This window comes from Anguilla anguilla, chromosome 12, assembly GCF_013347855.1.
Source record: "Anguilla anguilla isolate fAngAng1 chromosome 12, fAngAng1.pri, whole genome shotgun sequence".
NCBI lineage: Eukaryota > Metazoa > Chordata > Actinopteri > Anguilliformes > Anguillidae > Anguilla > Anguilla anguilla.
Genome location: NC_049212.1, coordinates 18,221,862 through 18,240,600, shown reverse-complemented (window position 1 = coordinate 18,240,600; position 18,739 = coordinate 18,221,862). Strand labels below are relative to the sequence as shown.

The 18,739-nt window shown below is 40.0% G+C and overlaps 1 protein-coding gene across 9 annotated transcripts in view; it reads right to left on the bottom strand.

Moving 5' to 3' along the window:
* Window positions 1-6,031: 6,031 nt before the first annotated feature.
* LOC118210079 (muscleblind-like protein 1) overlaps window positions 6,032-18,739 on the bottom strand; it is a 69,930-nt gene continuing 57,222 nt past the window's right edge. For 5 of the 9 annotated variants that reach the window (XM_035385933.1, XM_035385939.1, XM_035385934.1 and 2 more), the window contains 6 exons: window positions 17,921-18,160; window positions 15,321-15,474; window positions 13,241-13,276; window positions 12,473-12,564; window positions 10,062-10,135; window positions 6,032-9,752 (listed from right to left, as the gene is read on the bottom strand). In XM_035385933.1, coding sequence (XP_035241824.1) covers window positions 10,079-10,135; window positions 12,473-12,564; window positions 13,241-13,276; window positions 15,321-15,474; window positions 17,921-18,160 — 579 coding nt within the window. In that variant the 3' untranslated portion in view covers window positions 6,032-9,752; window positions 10,062-10,078. The remainder of the gene's footprint in view (window positions 9,753-10,061; window positions 10,136-12,472; window positions 12,565-13,240; window positions 13,277-15,320; window positions 15,475-17,920; window positions 18,161-18,739) is intronic. The other 4 variants (XM_035385938.1, XM_035385937.1, XM_035385936.1 and 1 more) reach the window with 2 other exon arrangements.

Sequence of the window (18,739 nt, the reverse complement as noted above, 5' to 3'; positions counted from 1 at the left end):
CCTTTGCTTACATTCTCTGTTGAGTGGAACTAAGGAAGCAAGGTAAGGATGAGAGGAAATAATGCAAGGAGGTAAAATAAGCGATTGGAAAGAGCCCAAGGATTCTGCATTTCCTTCTTTATGCCTCAGGCAGAATTACCTATTGGGATCTGATCTGTTTATATAAAACCTATTTTAACACAATTTGCATTCAGTAATTGGACATACATTCTGAAGTTGTAGAGATAATCTGTTTGGCCTCAGTCTTTCATTGGCGAAGACAGATTCCTTCCAGTAAAATGCGTGCCCTCTGGCTCCAGCTCTCACTGCTGACCCCCCAGAGTTTCATAATTGAATATGAATATGCAAGAAGCAGCGAGGAGTGTAATTTTAATGTGGGCCTTGTGCTGTGCATCGGGAGCTGTGAGGTGCAGACGCGAAGCTGCCATTATTAGATCAGCGCTGGATCATTAAGTCCCCTCACGCTGCCACCCGCGGCTAATGCCTCCGGCTCGGGAAGAGGGAAGATTGCCTGGCGATATTTGTTATTTGTTGGTAGCGTCGGAAGCTCATTAGCGATGTGTCAATTCTGAGAGGGTGCTTGCTTACCACTCTCTCGCTTCTTAACCTTGTCAGTCTTCATTTGTCCTTCACAGTGCAGTCACTCTATTGATGTTCTCACCCTTCCTTCTTCACTCTTTCTCCCCTCACCACCTCAACACTAACTCTACCCCTCCTGTTCTCTTTGTCTTCTTTTTCCCTCAACCACCTCTTCATTCTTTCTTCCTTTCTGTCCACACACCTCATAGAATGAAAAACAAACTTTACCATTTTTTCCCCTCACTGAGACAATAATATGACTATCTGACACCGGTAGCAGAGGTGTGTTGCACAGATCTTGCATAATATGTTGAGGACAGTTGTAAATACTCACACAGACACACACACACACACACATGCATAAAATATACATGCCAAAACCATAACACCCCCACAACCATGTTTCACAGATAAGGGGGTGCTTTCACACTTTGCTATTGCCATCACTCTAATACAAGTGAATCTTGGTCTCTTCTGTCCACAAGACCTTTTTCCAGAACTCTGAAGGCTTGTTTAGGTATTACTTAACTACGACCTGACCATCCTGTTTTGTGGTTAACTAGTGGTTTGTACCTTGCAGTGCAGCCTCTGTAGTTTTGTTTGTGAAGTCTTCTGCAGACAGTAATCACTGATAGATTCACACCTGCCTCCGAAAGACTGTCTCTGATCAGGTGTTTGGGTTTTTTTTCTTCTTTTATGGTGATAATTATTGGGTTATGAACTGTAAAAATTTTCCTTGGCCTACCAGGCCCTTTACGATTACTGAGCTCACCCGTACTCTCTTTCTTCTTAATGATGTTCCAAACAGTTCATTTTTATAAGCCTAAGGTTTGGCCTATGTCTCTTTTTTCTTATTTCTCAGCCACAGAAGGGCTTTCTTGACTTTCACTGGCACAACTCTGACCCTCATGTTGACGAACGCCAATAACAGACTACAACGGCAAACAAAAGCTTAGAATCAAGACTAACAGCTCTCTTATATCTGCACTAAGAAAGCAATTTAACACACCTGACTAATCAGGGACACATGTGAAGCCATTTGACCCATGCATTATCGTGCCCTGAAATGGGGGGACTCTGTATAAAAAGTCCTGTAACTTCTACATGCTAAAATCAAACTGTCTAGAATACCCTTCAATAAAAGCTGAGAATTGGCACTTTGACCACATGTGGATTGTTTGATTACAAATCTCAAATTGTGAAGTTCAGACCCAAATCAAGAAAAAATATGCCTGTCCCATACATTATGGAGCTCACTGTATATATGAACTCATAGGTAATAGGTGTATACTGCAGTGGCAAATCCCACAGTGCAGGTGGGGCTGGGTTGCTGGTGAGTTGAGTCATGCCTGGATTCTTGGGAGCTTATTGTAGCCCTCTGTAGACAGCCAGGTTATGACAGGGATTGCCAGCGGTTTCTGAAGTAGGTGATGAAGGACTCAGCGAGAGGCTCTTTTCCCTTTTGTCCAAATGAATCTCATTTCACCATGATGGGGATACTGTGTGGAGGAACCTCAGCCAAGCCTTTAGTTTCTGGTAGCCTCCCCCACAGGTGACTGCTTTTAAAGGCCCTCGCAGCCCATGTCTGAGCATACGCTTGTGCATGTGTAATCCCGAGATAGTGTGCTATGATTGTGAAAGTTTGTGGATAGAAACTCCCAAAACGAGAGCATTTTCAGGCAGTCAGAAGCAGGTAATTGCTGAGTTTGAGGGAGTGGTTGTGGGAGAGTCAGAGAGTCTGTGTTACTCTAGCCTGTAAGTGCCTGTCCGCCATACAATTTCTTCCTACTTATTTTAAGCGATTTATTACTATGAAGTAGATAGGGATAGGCGTGGTTACACGTGTAACTGTGTACATGAAAAATAAATCATTATCAATTTAGGACAGGTTAAACTAGAATTAAATATGACTCATACAATCTATTGTAAATAATTTTAACATTGTATATATCATTACTCCCTCATACAGCATCAATGTCGAGGAGGCAGTCAAAGATTTCCAGGCCCAACTGAGTGAGCACTGGAGGCAAAATGAGCAGGGTTTTCTGCTCTATAAAAACTGGTAAAGAAATATCTTTGCAGCCCTGCAACCTCTGTTTCTTTTCTTTGGTGATAGCCTGGTTAACACACTACTTGATGCTTGATGGACATACTGTATGAGACTATTCTATACTACTGTTAATAATAATAATAATAAGAATAAGAATAAGAATAATAATAATAATAATAATAATAATAATAATAATAATAATAATAATAATAATAAATGCAAATGCCTATCATGTATAATCACCAGCGTTCAAAATGTGCATGTGCACTAAGATTTGCTGAGAGACTCATGCTGATGATGGTCAGTAGCTATTTAAATTTGGTTTCACTGATAGAAATTTTTATTTAAAAAAAATTCTAGCACAGGTCATTCAATTTTATTTCAAAACAGGAATTGCCTGACATTTTGGCTTTATACAGAAGCTTTCTCTTGGCAGAAACCCCATATTTGGCCCAGAAATGTCGCGTCAAATCTAAATCGATCGGGAAACCGTCCATTTGTGCACAAGAGGAGCAATGTGCCCTCACAGAATTGTGTGTGTGTGTGCTTGCATGCGTACGTGTGTGTGTGTGTGTGTGTGTGTGTGTATGTGTGTGTATCTGTTAAATCTTAAGTCTGTGAGTGTGTGTGGCCAAACAGGTGAAAGAGAAAGTGTGCTGACTAATGTTCATTTGTGAGGTACTCACACAGATTAAGCTGTTCTGCTTTGTTAGCGTAACTTTGATTCCAGGACACTGCAGGTGTGGACCATCTATGAGGAAATAGTTGGATTATATTCTCGAAAATTATTGGCAGAGGACAATACAAGGTACGAGTTATGGCTGACAGTTCCCATGTTTTACATGGATATGAATTTAAAGAATGAAGTCCAGTGTGCAGTATATATGTATTTATTTTTATTTTTTGCTGTGAAAATTGAACATGTGGCTTTTAACTGGTTCCCCCAGTTTGAATTGAATGACCTTGGAAATAATGGAGATGTCTCCATCTAGTGCCAGTTCTGTGCAACGCGATCATCAATTCCTGTTAAACTGCAGACTCAAAATATTAAATGGTAGCCAATGAATCTGCTTCTCAGGACAGGCCCTGTTGTTTCAAAAAGCAACAGTGGTCCCAGCAATGTAATAATAATAATTATTCATATTTTTTTTTTTATTTATGATTTTTTTTGTTAAATGTAAAAAAACATGTGGCTCTGTCAAATAGGCTAAGCATTTCAGCTTTCAAGCATGTATGACTGTTCTATTCTGTTAACCAGAACATCCTAGTGAGCCAACAAGCTTGCTAACAGTAGAGAAAGGTTATCTTTACAATAGTCTCTTTACTAAGCTGATGGCGTTTGAAGGCTGAACAATGCGCTAACAGTTAACAATCATGCCACCAATGCATGAGAAGTATTTACCTCAACACGTTTCCTTCAAATTAGAGTAGCAAATTTATGAATGCAGACATTGATGTTACTACAGAATGAATCTGTGGCATTTCAGAGTTTGTGTGAGTTGCTATTAATCAAGCATTTTGCCAGTTGATGAAGGGCACCAGATGAAGATGATATAATTGAATTAGACTACCAGCAGTCATGTTAGCGAGGCCATAATGTTTTTTCTAAGGAAAATTATTTTATTGGACTGCATTTCACTGAATGCTATGAATGAAGTGATGGTTTATGGGAGACAGGGTAATTTGCTACAAGAACTACAGAACAACCACAGAACTAATAATGATGTGTGTAAGGTCCCCCTGAATGGAAGATATGCTTCAACTCTCCATCAATCCAACAATAGCCAAGGCCAAATACCAGGCTGCAATTTAAAACAAAATAACAAAATTTATGTGCTACAGCTAATTGTAGCAACAGAAGAGACAGAATTTATTTTTTTCTTCTTTCTATAAACGGGAGGCATATGCATTTTTAAACATTACTTGCATTGCAGTAAATTACTGAATGGTACAGTATACACCAGCCTAGCCTGCTCATCATTTATAAACCAAACCCCAGTAGCTTTGCAACAATTTTCTGTTTTCCAGGTGCTTGGCTAGTCAGCTCCCAGTCTAATGGTTGATGTTTTATTGACACTTTATTGTGGGTCCAGTTTTACTTTACAAAATTCAGTACTAGCACCTCATATGCAATTCACAATCCACAGAAAATTAAATGAAAATGTGAAAATGTCATTTTCAGAACATTTCAAGTACCTTGTTGTCAACAAACACAACAAGGTGAAGAGATAGGCCTATATAATGGATGTGTGTGTGGCAACCCTAACCTTATACCAAAATGCACAATGGTTTATATACATTCAAATAGTACAATTTTCAGAATTTGGGTTGATCAGGAAGTTAAGCACTGTATATCTGGGGAGCAAGGTTTGATTGACAGAAGTAAAGCCTGAACCACACGGTTCTGTGGTCTGAACACATGGATTTTGAAGCGACGCCAAAACATTACGAGAAATTCTAGAAACCACTAGGGGGGGCAGTCTTGCATTACGAGAAACCACTAGGGGGGGCAGTCTTGCAAAGAAGTGAATTTGGAATGCGTGGCCAGTTGCGAAAGAGAGAAATTACCAGACAAGCACAGGTTACCAAGCAGAGAGAAGGCACATGAGTACAAGGCCTGATGATGACAGAATACATACCCACATTAGCATTTCACACGCAGGCCTACTGCAATCTTTCCATGTGCTGGCTGAGTATGGATCACTAATTCTGTTCACACAGGCTACCAGCCGGCAAAGTCAAACTCAAACACTATTTTCCCACATTATATATCATTAATGATGTTTTTAAAATTGGGACATAAAACACTTTAAATGCTTTTACACAACCTTAGTAAAAGTGCTTTTTATCTTCATTTCTCAGGGCAATGTATAACTAGCCCTGTAGTCACGGAGGGATTTCAGTCATTGAGATGACAGTGACTCATCGCTCAGTGAGTAATGTTGTTTCTTTCTCTTTTTTGTTTTATCAGTCATAACCTTTCCCTGTGTCATTTGTGAAACACTCATGCATGTACATACTGTACATATTCTATAGCTTGTATCTGAACACTCCAAGTGAAGTTAAATATAATTTCACCTTACAATACAGATCATCATTTGTTGATCATTGTTATTTGTACATTTAATAATAATTCATGTTAATCCAGAATCAATCTCTTAAACATCATTATACTTTACATTTATGTTTATTTGATCACAACTGTTCCACATTGTCTGTTCGCTAGAACATTTTTATTGGTATTTACAGTGCATTTATATTGTATCAGTACATTATCAGTGATGGTGTATCTATGTTGTTTTTGGTTGTGTAGCTCTTCCAATATTTAACTGGTTACAAATGCTTTTGATATTGTTGCTCATAACAATGCTTTTTGCAAACATTACAAACGAAGAGGACAAGTTTTTCTTAGAGCAAATCCACTTTTATTTTCTTTATATTTTGTTTTTTATTCATAACAGCAAAAATCAAACATAGCATAAAATTAGCAGAAAACAAACTGCAGCAAAGGACAGAATACATTGTTTTTAAGCAACTACAAGCAGAAAAAGATTACACGGCATTAAACCCCAAGTGTGTGCACTTTGAGCAGATGAAGAGAGATCGACGCGGAGCTGTAAGACTGTCAGAATAAACCAGCGAGAGACAGAGCCGGTCCTGTCAGGTTCTTTAGAATCAGCTCAGCTACCCCAAAACTAAGATAGCCTAAATGGTATCTTCGCACATCCAACGCATTCATCAATGGCATCGGTTTCATCTGCTAAAAGTGCAAATAACAAATAAAAATAGCGATGTGACCACTAAAGCTATGATGTGTGTTGTGTGCGAATAGGTGTATGTGTACTGTCTGCATGTATGTGTGTGCCAGTCTGTTATTACTTGTAGTGAAACTGAGTGCTTCCTTGTATTCTTTTCAGCGAACCACTCTGTTTTTGTAATTATTTATCTTTATCCATTATGTTGATATTATACTGTATACCTTAAATACACTTTGCTGTATAACATATTTATTTACCTAAATAATTATCGTGTGTCTTTGCTTTAATGTTATTTCCTTGAACATGCAATCCTCCTCGACAAACTAAGGAACAGAAGTTGTTGTATGGTCGGACCTGCTCGGGCACGGTCCCGTCACACCTGTGATAAGGCAGGTGAGGGCACCGGACTCCGCCAGACAGGTCACATCTCTGGGGGAAGAGTGACATCCCCCTGAAGGCTTCCTGGCAAACTACAAGCTGCTGACAAAAAGCAGAGCAACCTTTTGCCTTTTTCCCCGAAAGGAGCGAGAGTGAGAACTCCGTGCCACTTTTGCAAGCAATTTTGTTCAGCCTGTCTTTTGTTTATTTTTAATTAACCTAACAAAATTCCTCTTAATTATAGACATTTTTTATATTCAAAATAAGATCTCAATATTATACATGTTTTCTCTCTTTTTGACTATATACAGAAGTGCAAAAAGTCAACCTTAGTCCGTCAAGTTCTGACTCGCTCATCTGCAGCATAATCACTGATTGGGGGCCCCACAATTGCCCCATATCCTTTATCTCTTATAAAGCCCCACAATCTATTCTGCAGCTTTTTTGTAAAACAAGGCCTGACATCCAGGGAATTTAAAAATATTAAAACAATACTTTACCATTTGAAATGGATACAGTAGAAAATAACTTTTACTCTACCATCTAAGAACTAGATTTTTTTAATTAATATTTTTTTCTTATAATTGTGACTAGATACAAACCATAAATCATTAAAATATTACTCAATTCTCAGCCAGTGTTGTTGCCACAGCAACAACTCAACATCTTCCTTAGCAATGATGTCCTCATTTTAAGATATCCATATAAAAGGTCTTTGTTCAAAGAATTTAAACAGACAAGGAAAAATGACCGACATTATTACATTTCACTTAAAAATAAAAATCAATATGTTTACAATAATAATACTAACACTTAAATTGACACTAAATTCAAAACTATGAGTATGGTATGAAGAACACAAAATGATCTCTAATATTTAATATTCTACACAGGTTATCAGTAAAGTCTAGTAAGACAAAAATCCACTAACTAAATATTAAAACAGTATCCAACCTTTAAGTCATATAAAATGAAAACATCCTTATGTCCAGAATGTAAGAGACAGACATATATATTCATATATATATATGCAATGGGAAAAACACAGAAACAAATTAAATGTAATTAAGCATAAATTGTATACATAAGACCTACAATAAAATGTCTTCGGTTATTTAATGATTGAAAATTACATTTGAATGACATCAAACCTGTGATGCAATCTAAGGCTTTAATAGATGTACAATACAATCAGTAAATCAACAACCTATTCCTGCACTAGTGCCCATGTCACGGCCACAATTTAAAAACCCACAATGCACTGAGATGTTAGGCAGGTTCAAGAGCACAACCTCTCTGTCTTCCACCTTTCTGTTCAACTTTCTGGAATTTGGTCCTGCCTTGGCAACGCTTACTGTACGTTTGCTAGGCAGAAGTCTTCTAAACAACACTAACACAAAAGGAGAAAACTTTGGCTTAACCCAGTGACAAAAGTAGTGCTCACAACATAATAATATATATTCTGTTGTGGATGTTACGTTTCTCTTAAAGGCTGTCACAGACCATATGCACTTAATCTAAAAAGGAATCACAATACTACAATAACACCAAAAAACATAAAAATACACCCAAATACATATCCCACCCTGTATCTGTTTTAAACATCTCTTTCTGCTCATTCATTTGGTTTAACATGCATCTTTTGACAGTGCTTCATTCGTCCCCATGTTTAGAGTCTCCTTCTCTCTGCAGTTGAGACTGTGACAAAACATTCCAGCATCCTGAGCTAATCTTTCAACACCTTTAGGGTTTGTGGACTTCTGACCCAGGGGGTCCCTGAAATCCTATCAGAGCCAAGCTTTGGCCAGCTCCGCATCTTCCATCAAGGGAAAAACAAAAACTAGAAAACAACAGAGCACCAGAAAAAAAAAGAAGAAAAAAAAAAACAGGACAGCCAAGAAGAGAAAACTATGCTCTGTCTTATTTCATTATGGATAAAAAGCAATGTGCAGTGCCTCTGGGTATCTCCTACATGAGGCTAGGGATGCTACGCCCCAGGCACAGAGATGGCCAATCCTGGCCACTTGAGACAATCACAAAAATGGCACTGATAACAAAGGACATGGCATAATAAGGAAAGAAAAGGATATATATATATATATATATATATATACATATATATATATATATACATATGTGTGTGTGTGTGTGTGTGTGTGTGGTGCTTGGGTAAACAATAACACTTGTGGGATAACACTAGAGTTGGGTGTAGAGTCTATGGCACTTGATGCGGAGTCTACACAAGGTGGTTAAAGCTTTGATGTGCTTTAAAAGGTACACAGTTGTGTTTTTATACCCAGGACATTCATCTGTCTCTTCACCTCTCTTTTCCCCCTACAATCGAGCTGGCTTTGAAAAACAGAACCCTTACGAACAGAACACTGTGCATGCTCAATCGATTTCATCTAATATGGCATTTCTGTTTTTATATATATATATATATATATATATATATATCTAAGTACAAGGTGCACTTTTATTTTTGTAAACAATGAAAGAAATATATCAATTTGAAACAAACATAACAGCAAAACAAATTCCAAAAAAAAAAAAAAAAAAAAAAAAATGACACAAAAAAACAAACAAAAAAAGAACTATTTCTTGGTCTACAGATGTACCGGTACGTTAGGCGTGACATCACCACTATCTACCTTTTCTGATTGAGCACGAACAGGCGTGAGAACTGAGTGCGGTCGCTCGACTACTCAGCGCAGCCGGGAGGGCTGCCGGTAATGGCAACGCCACGGCCGGTCTCAGCTGGAGAGTGGGTCGGAGACGGAGAGGACGCAGAGGAGGCGTGTGCGGTATGCGTGTTCTTTTTTTTTTACATCCTCGGGCCTGCGGTCCTCAGCGTTCGCATGCATGGTGTGTGTGACCCTCCAGCTGAGAGGTGGCGTGTTTCTCTGTCTATGCTATTGTTCTCGATGTTATATACATGAAGGGTGATCTTTTCCTCAGAACAGTACACCTGCACACTCCCACATGATCTGGAAGGGGGAAATACAGAAACAGATGAAAGGGATCCCTTCAGCTCGCATGACTAACTATAGCAATGCAGAGATGGTGACAACACAAGTGAGTGCAAATATTTTATACTTAAAAATTGACTCTAGTTCACCCGAAAAAAAATAGCAAACGGACAGTCTGTTGGAGTCCACATAAAGGAATATGATATATACTGCTGAATATGGCAGAATATTATTGAGAAATGGAAAGAGCTGAAAATGAAAAGAAAAAAGGGAAAGAAGAAAAAGAAAGAAAATGGCAGACAGACAAATGAAGGGGGAGACACTCACTGTTCTGGGTGGAACTCCTACATCTGTGTCACATATTTATGACTAGTCAGATGATCTGCAGATATTATCGGAATCTGGAGGCAAAAGAGAGAATAATAGCGCTAATATAAAACAACTGCGGGATCATGTTTGGGGAGAGATCCAAAACGCAGCGCGCTCCACTACACGCCAAACACTTTCTGCAGTTTATTTTCTCCATTCTACACTGTGGCACAAATAGCAGGGCATTGAAAGAGGTATCGAGGCATCCATGAGAACATTTCTTCTTAGAATGAAAAACAACCCAGCTTAAATTGGGGAAATTGGGTTATGCGACACTTGCAGGAGACCTCTAACCAGTGTTAGAAGCTGAAAGGGGGTGGGAGGAGGAAAGGGTGAGTAACTCTCCATGCATGTCCCGCTCCCTTTTTGTTGACCTCCACAGAAAGATTATGCAGCCCATACACATGGGGACCAGATTTAGGAGAGTGTGAGAATGGGTCAGACTCCTCTCCAGCTCTGTATGACTGCACTGAACAGTATCCATGTGGCAGAAATTTCACAAGACGTCTCTGGTTCAAAAGGCTTCGGTTTCTTTTCTATGGCATCTTATTACTTGACACTGCAGACCCCTGTCACATTGTATACCGGCGATGAGCTAAAGCCCGCACTGCAAGTGTGGCGGCATAGTCATATGTTCCTACTTGAGCATGAACAGTCACCATCAGGATGGTGCAGAGGGTGACAAGGTGGTCATAGTCTGCCAAAGTATTTCAGTTTTACAAAGCTGGGAAAAAATAAGCAGTGCATGAAACTGCACTGGACATATTGTTTCTCGAATAGAAACAACCTCATGCACACCAAATGCATTTAAGTTGTGCATTGAATTAATGATGACAGTAGGAAACTAACAAAAAAAAGTTTGAAGGGTATTTGTTTCTAATACTATGAGTAAGTTTTATAAATGATAAAAAGTGAATTGTGAGTGATAGTTAAAAAAACAGCCCTGATGAACAAATCAATCAGTTCAGGTCAAAAATATTGACCTTGTGCTTTTGGACAATGACCAGACCAGGGACAGATGCCATCTGTGAGGGAATCAACAACAATACTGGTAAAATAAAATAAAAATTTAAAAATGTGAAGCAGCCAATCATTTGCTGAAAAGAGCAGGGCGTGTTTGTGGAAAGTATAAATAAAAATGCTTTACACCTGCCACAGATTTTTAAATTCATGTATTTATTTTTGGTAATAACAATGCACCCCGAAGCCCTGCAGTGCTGGTAGAGAGAGTGGGCAAGGAGCATTGCTTCAGTATAAATCCAGCTGTATAAGTGGATGTGTAGCAGTCGGTCCGCCGGAGAGGTGGATTGGAGAGCACACGCACCTGGGCTGCGTTAGCTAATCAGCCCAGGTGCTTAAAGCTGTGCTGCTCTCCACAGGGGCCGAGACCGGGAGCTAACACCGAGAGCGCAGTTATGGTTTTTGGTTCGTTTCAGTTTATTTTGAGTACTAAAAAGAAAGGAATCCTCAGCAGGGATGCTGGAGGGCTGGACCTGGCCAGGAAGGTGGGTGAGCTACAGAGCAGGGAACTGAAAAGTTGATGCTCTGTTTCGATTTCTGTTGTCTTTGTTATTTTAGTTAATTGCTTCTGCCCGGAACCCGTGAGGGGGAAGGGTGAAGGTGTCTGTTTATTTTATTTCATGTTTATTTGGGTGCGCTCTCTCTCTCTCCATGCGACAGACAACGGTGTTGCTCGGTACTGTGGCATCTCCCTCCCCGGGGTGTCAGGCTTGGCGAGTGACAGTTTGGTGCCGAAACCCGGGGAGGGAGCGGTCTCAGTGTAAGCCGAATTCAGCTGAAGGCTTAAACACATTTAAACACGAAATGAAATAAACGGACACTTTCACCCTTCCCCCTCACGGGTTCCGGTCAAAAAAATAAACTAAAACAACAAGCTAAAATAACAAAGACAAAAGAAGGTAAAACAGAGCAGCAACTTTTCAGTTCCCTGCTCCGTATCTGACCCGCCTTCCCGGCCAGGTCCAGCATCCCAGCTGAGGATTGCTTTCTTTTTTAGTGCTCAAAACAAAACGAAATGAAAATCATTAGCTAACGCAACCCAGGTGCGTGCGCTTTCTCCACCGGCTGGCGCAACAGAGACCAATCCGCCTCTCTGGCGGACCGACTGCTACAGGATGCACTAAATGTAAAATGTAAATGCTATGTAAAAAGTTGTATACGTAGCCCTGGAGAAGGACGTCTGCTAAATGCCTGTAACGTAATGGCCCTTGTCCAGCCTAATAATGCCATCCAATACTGTCCCTGTGTAGGCCAACAAGAAGGAGGTCACCTTCTCCCCCATAAGAAGGGGGGGAAGAATGTATTGCTCTGGAGGATTTACAGAGAAACAAAGCAGTAAAGGAGCAAACCTGATTGGCTGTGGCAGTTGCGAAGGGAACACTTGTGGCAGATGTGGTTGCTGCAGACACAGTGGCTGGTGTAGCACCGTGCATCATGGGAACTTTCGGAGGGAAAATCATATAAGCAAACTTACAGGAGGGTGAACCTATGGCTACAGAGGCAGACAACAGGTAAAAGGAGTACTAGGGATAGGTGGGGGAGGGGGGGAGTGGGGTTTACAAGCAAGAAGCCATGTGACATATTCCAGGGATAAACTTTAGAAGCACAGTGACATGCAATCACGCTGCATAGCAACATTCCACACGAGGGCTTGTACACAGCACAACAAGGGGGATATTTACTCATAAAGCTTGTATAACATTCACATGTTCAGATAATTACTGGGCTACCATATATTTTAAACATTTAGTTCTAATTTATGCAAATATACTGCCAAAAATATCCCTGGACCACAACAAAATTAAAGCGTTATCCTAAACCTCCTTAACAATATAATCAATATAATGAACAGCAACCCTTTGTCTGCGACTCACAAGCCATCAGAATCCACAGATATGAGAATACTGTTACAGCTTATAAAAGTCCTCTTGTGATTTGACAGGACACAAAATGTCAATTAAGTGTTAGATCCTCGATTTAATTTATGTGGTTAGTGAGGGGGAAATTAGTTTTGCTCTCTGAGAGTACATGCTGCCTCTACTAAGCTGTGGATAATGATTGAGTGTGAGCAACTGAAAAGGTTTTTACAATAATTAAAAAGAAAACCTGGCACCTACCAACACTTGTTGCAGGTGTCATGCACAATATTGAGCCTGCCCATCATGCATTGCAACAGGATGTGGATTGGAAAGGGACAGGGAGAAGAATCAAAACAACCCATCACAGGTGTCATTAGAATAAAAAAAGGAAGAGAACGTTGTTATGGGTACAGCAGGATATAAATTAAAAGCACAATCAATCAATTAATTAAAATGTGTAGAGAACAATTCAAATGCAAATTTGCCAAAATACACACAAGTGTTATGACAGTATGTGGGTACATTCATTAGTGATGGCACATGTGTAATACAGTAAGTACAATAATAAAGACAAATAAGGCATGAATAATGATTAACAACAATATCAATAATGATAATAAAACATAGAAATGCGGACTCCATAAATAAGGTTGGCAGGATTGTTCAAAGCTATGAGGTTCCACTGTCAAAATTAAATATAATTCTCATTTCACTTTCATAAACTTTCACTAATGGGAAAAAAACGTAATTACTGCTGTGAGCTCATACTGCTCCTGTGTCACCTAAAGATATGCATTATGTACCACAAAATAAATTCAAGACCCAATGTGGTAGGTAGTTTAAAAATAACACCATGCTAGCATACCTCACACTTTGTGGGTCTCTGGCTTTTTGGCATCTGCCAGTGCTCACACAGAAAAGTGAATTGCACGCACACACGCATACACACACGCGCGCACACACAGTGGAATATCTGTGCGATGTGGGATGCAGATGTCACAGCAGTGAGATGGCGAGCACAGAAATCACATGGGTGGTTCTGATGGGAATGGTTCTAATGACCCGGATGACTGGATTCAAGTGTACCAAGTAATGTAACGTCGGCTAGGCAGGGCATTGGCTGTGGAAGAGGGGTGGTCTCCACCCAAATATCTCTTCCCGTTTGTAAGAATGACAGTGTGTGACCTACAGTCACCTAAAAAAAATGAACTCTGGACTTGGTTTTCTAAGGCTTAGTAAATGTTACAGCAGGAGTGAATTTATAATAAGAATGGGGCATCGGGCATCTCGATGTCACCTTCTCTAATTTGATTACATATTAAACTTGGTTTTATCAAGTTTATGCTGATGACTCTGTCCCTCTTCTCTTTGCTCACGTTCAACACCAAATGCCACAAGCCCAGAACATGAAGTTTCACACCTCTGATCTGATCCTGGCTCCTTAACAAAACATGCTCAGAATGACCTCTATGGGAACAGCTGGCTCAAACTGACTGTCTGTTTTATGGAAAGCAATTATACCGAAGTAACCGCTTGCCTTGGATTCATTTTGGATTAATTTTCTCCTGTGAGGGTTGTAAGAAGCAGCAAACTCAGTGCCCGTAAAAACTACCTGTCATTTATTTATTTATTTTGAGCCATTGCAATATCTGACTAATACAGTCAAAACATTACTTTTAAGTGGTCTAAAATAAATAGTGCAAAGTAAGTGGTTCCTGAATATAAAAACTGCTCTTTTCACATACTCCATGGGGGAGATTGCAGAAGAAATACTTTGAGCATTAATTTAGCCAAAGCTCCAATGATTTCTACACAACTGTGAAGGGTAAACTTCAGTTTTACAGCCACAATACAGGACAATCTAATACCGCACCGTGGACGCTGTGCCAAGCTCAGGAAAATGGATGCAATGCTATTTTTAGCCTTCCAGAACAGATCAGAGCTGGGAGACGACTGTGCTACCGCAGTGCTAACCCTGTGCTGACACTCACGGTGAAACAAGGTCAGTTTCACCGTGACCTCACAGGCTTCCTGTCCAACTACGCCTCTGAGGTGACTGCGCTACAAAGAAAGTAGAAAATAAACTAGTTCTTCTTTCTTCTTTCACAAGAAAGCTCGCCCTCATTTCACACTGAGTGTTTATTGAAGAAAAAAGGAGCTGGGATGTCAGGTTTTTCCACAGCTGTAACTGTAACTGTAGCAACGTAAAGTGCATAAAGCACAGAAAGTAAAGCAGGCAGTGACACTGGAGGGCCCTTAGTTTGGCCACTTTCACAGGGTGCCAGTCAGAGAAGGAGGAGAAGCCCGAGGTGGGGTGGCATTTGGAGAGGTGCCCTACCTGACGGAATAAAGGCTGCTTGCTGTGGAAACTGCATGTTGGCAAGGGCTTGTTGGTACTGGAACATGCCAGCATTGAACATGGCTGTGGCACCATTGGTTTTTTCAAGCGCGGGTCTCTTTGGTAACGGAGGCAGAACTCCGGCTGGGATTCCCTGTCAATCAAGCAGAGAGAGAAAGAGGGGGGAGGGGAGAAAACAAAGTAGAGTGACAGTGGAATAAAAAATATAAATAATGTCATTAGAAGACAAAAATATAACTTCATGTCATCTTTGCCAACACACAAGCAAGCTGTGATCTAATCTGATCCCTCAAGAGGAAATGGTTTTGACTGAGATTTAAGGTAATTATCAACACAATAATAATAGTAATAATAATAATAATAATAATAATCACCACTGTCATCATCCTCATAACAAAACATCATCAGAAAACAATTTAACAATATCAATATTGCAAATATTAATATTACTGAAAATAAAGCAAAATAAGCAAGCATTATTTTAACACATACAATAATAACATGTTGGAGCTGTATGTTATGAAGCATTTCATAATATGAATAATAATACAAACAACAACAATACCAACAACAACAAAGACCACAATAATAATAGTAATAATAATAATCATAATAATAATAAGCTATAAAGGAAATGGTAATAAGAAGGAAAGCTGCACTGCTAGCTCCATGACCAACGGTGGAAGCCGTGTTAATTAATTCACTGGAAAGGGAATTTGGATAAAATAAGAGTCTAAATCCCTCACCCCAAATTAGACATGCAAAACTGGAAACAATACAGACATGCAAGATATTTAAATACAAGCCATTTAAATACTTTACATCTCATATAGACTATAGAAATGCCACCACACAGACAGTTTGCTATACGTTCCATCCGCATATTCAGTTAGAATAAACTAGAGGTGATGAACTGATTGTGGTCACTTGCAAACAGCAGTTTCCTGCTGAGATATTAAATCTATATTTCAATTTTATTATAAATTGCACATGTTCTTGAGTGTAAATGGAAGAGATTCTAAATTTTTTTTTGTTAAATGCGTAAATTGAATATGCCACAATCAATTTACTACCCCACCAGTGAAATCTTAGCAACACAAAATATAATTTTTTTAAATAATGCCTTAGTCAAAACTTGTATCTACAATAAAGCTACATGCCAAGCTAAAAGGTGAAAGGTCATAGTACCAGGTCAAAGGTTGCCTCGAGGGGTCGCTTCAGTGATTTGACAGCCGACTGAGTCTTAATTAGCAGGCAGCGAGCACATGATGGCAATGGGCCAATGGGGTCAAGCGCATTAACATAAACAGCAAGCAGAGGTGCATCATGGGGGCAGCAGTGCAGTTTGGGTAGGTGAGAAAAAACAAATAAAAAAGAAATCATCGGAATGCAATATACAACAAATAACAAGACTAAGCATGCACAGTAAAGACACTACTGTTGTTATTATACGTCTACAAGCCTGAAGTTATTTACAAAGATGCTATACTGACAATTAACTTTTTCTCACCGTTTACGTTTGTAAACTCTTCAGTAACTGTACTAGAAATCAAACTTTCTTCTATTATGTACACAATTTTGTACAACAGCTATTTCAAAAAAAGGCCAATGTTAATTTTGACCCATAAAGTTAAAAAAAAAATAGTGATAACACCCATAGCAGCAGGAGCTGAGATTCAGAGCAGAGGATTCTGTTTTTCTTTTTAATGTTAGCAATGGCATAACATTTTGAATACTGAAACACATCTTGAATTCTCACATCTTCCTCAACAGTGAGTAGAAGGGTATACAAGGCCACAGGTTCGCTTGTTAGTAGGGAAGGTCACAGGCCATTGGAGAATGAACCATTCTGATCCACACAATGGGTGTAGGTACCATGTGCTGTTAGTCACTCATGAACCAATCAGATGACATAGCTTGCCACAGTGAAAACCTATATTTTAAAATCAGGGAATCATTGATAGCCCATGATGGCTCCACTCACTTTGGGGCCTGTGGGCTCTTTCCAAGTGCTTATTTTACCTCTTTGCATCTTTTCCTCAGGTCATTAGCTCTACCCAATGGAGGATGCAAGGAAAGGACACAAGGATGAAAAAATCAAGGAAGCGTGTATCAGGCAAATGGCATGTCCTCTTTCAGCCAAGCAGTTTGAAGCCACATTAATTACAAGCGTGGCAGATGGGGAGAGGTGGATCTACCACCAGGTCGATCATTTATACGTCACGTGTTCCGAAAAAAATACTTCTACAAAGGATGCACTCATGATTCCTTGCTCAAGCATCGTTTGGGAGCCTCCTACTGCAGCTCCTTGCTTCTAACTCCTTCCAGAAGCATTTAACAGGTTGGAATGTCCTTAAAGTCTTGATCGATTTCCGGGTCAGTCGAGGACCGAAGAAACAAGGACGGATAAAATCAGCAATTGGAAAGAGCCCTATGAGGACTTATTCTCCTATCATTAATGGTTTCCATCTCTGGAGTGAGATGGGGGGGTTGGGGGGCTTTCATTGACATGGCGCAGGGCAGAGCAGCAGAGCTTTGAGTGGGTTCGGGGGGGCTGGACAGCATGCGGCTGAACCTACCATGGCAGCTGCTGCAGCAGCTTGGTTGACTTGGTGCTGGGCGGCCTTGATCTTGGCCTGAAGGTGGGCCGGGGGGTGGAAGTACTTGCACTTCTCCCGAGAGCAGCGGCCCTTGATGTAGTCCATGCACACCGTCACCGTATTGTCATTGGTGTCAATCATAGTGCTGTCGACAGGGTGAGCGAATCGACAATCATTTTCACCCCGGGTGCAGTTGCCCCGCTGGTACTCCCTACACACCTGCAGGGTGGAGGACACAGCCACCAAAAAACACAGCGCAGTTTGTTAGAGAGAGAGAGTATGTGCATGCATTTTACTGTGTTACACTGTATGTGAGGGCAAAGGCTTGAGGGCTAAGACATCTCTCACATAATAAATGGAGTCTCTTGTTATGTCTACGTATAGAGTTGAATACATAATTAATATGTTGGTGTTTGCGTGAGGCTGGGGGAAGGAAAATTCATGGTCTGTCTGAATTACATTTCATATTTTGGGGCAATGCATTCAGAACATAGCCCTGCATTGTCATTTGCTAATGTGAAGCTATTATCTCACACATTCTGTTATTAAACTATTCTCATCTATTATATATGCAGCCATCCAGAATTGCCATTCTAGTACTGCGTGGTCAAGGATCCATAAAATGACAGAACACTAGCTGCAATCTCCATCATTATGACACCGCAGCCTACACATCGTGTCCATGTCTTTGCTGCTTGCTCACTGCTACATGATCGGTAGGTTCCTCTTCACCTGTGGTAAAATATTTATCTTCTTTCTTGCTTGAATATATAGATCCCACGCTGAACATGACACTGA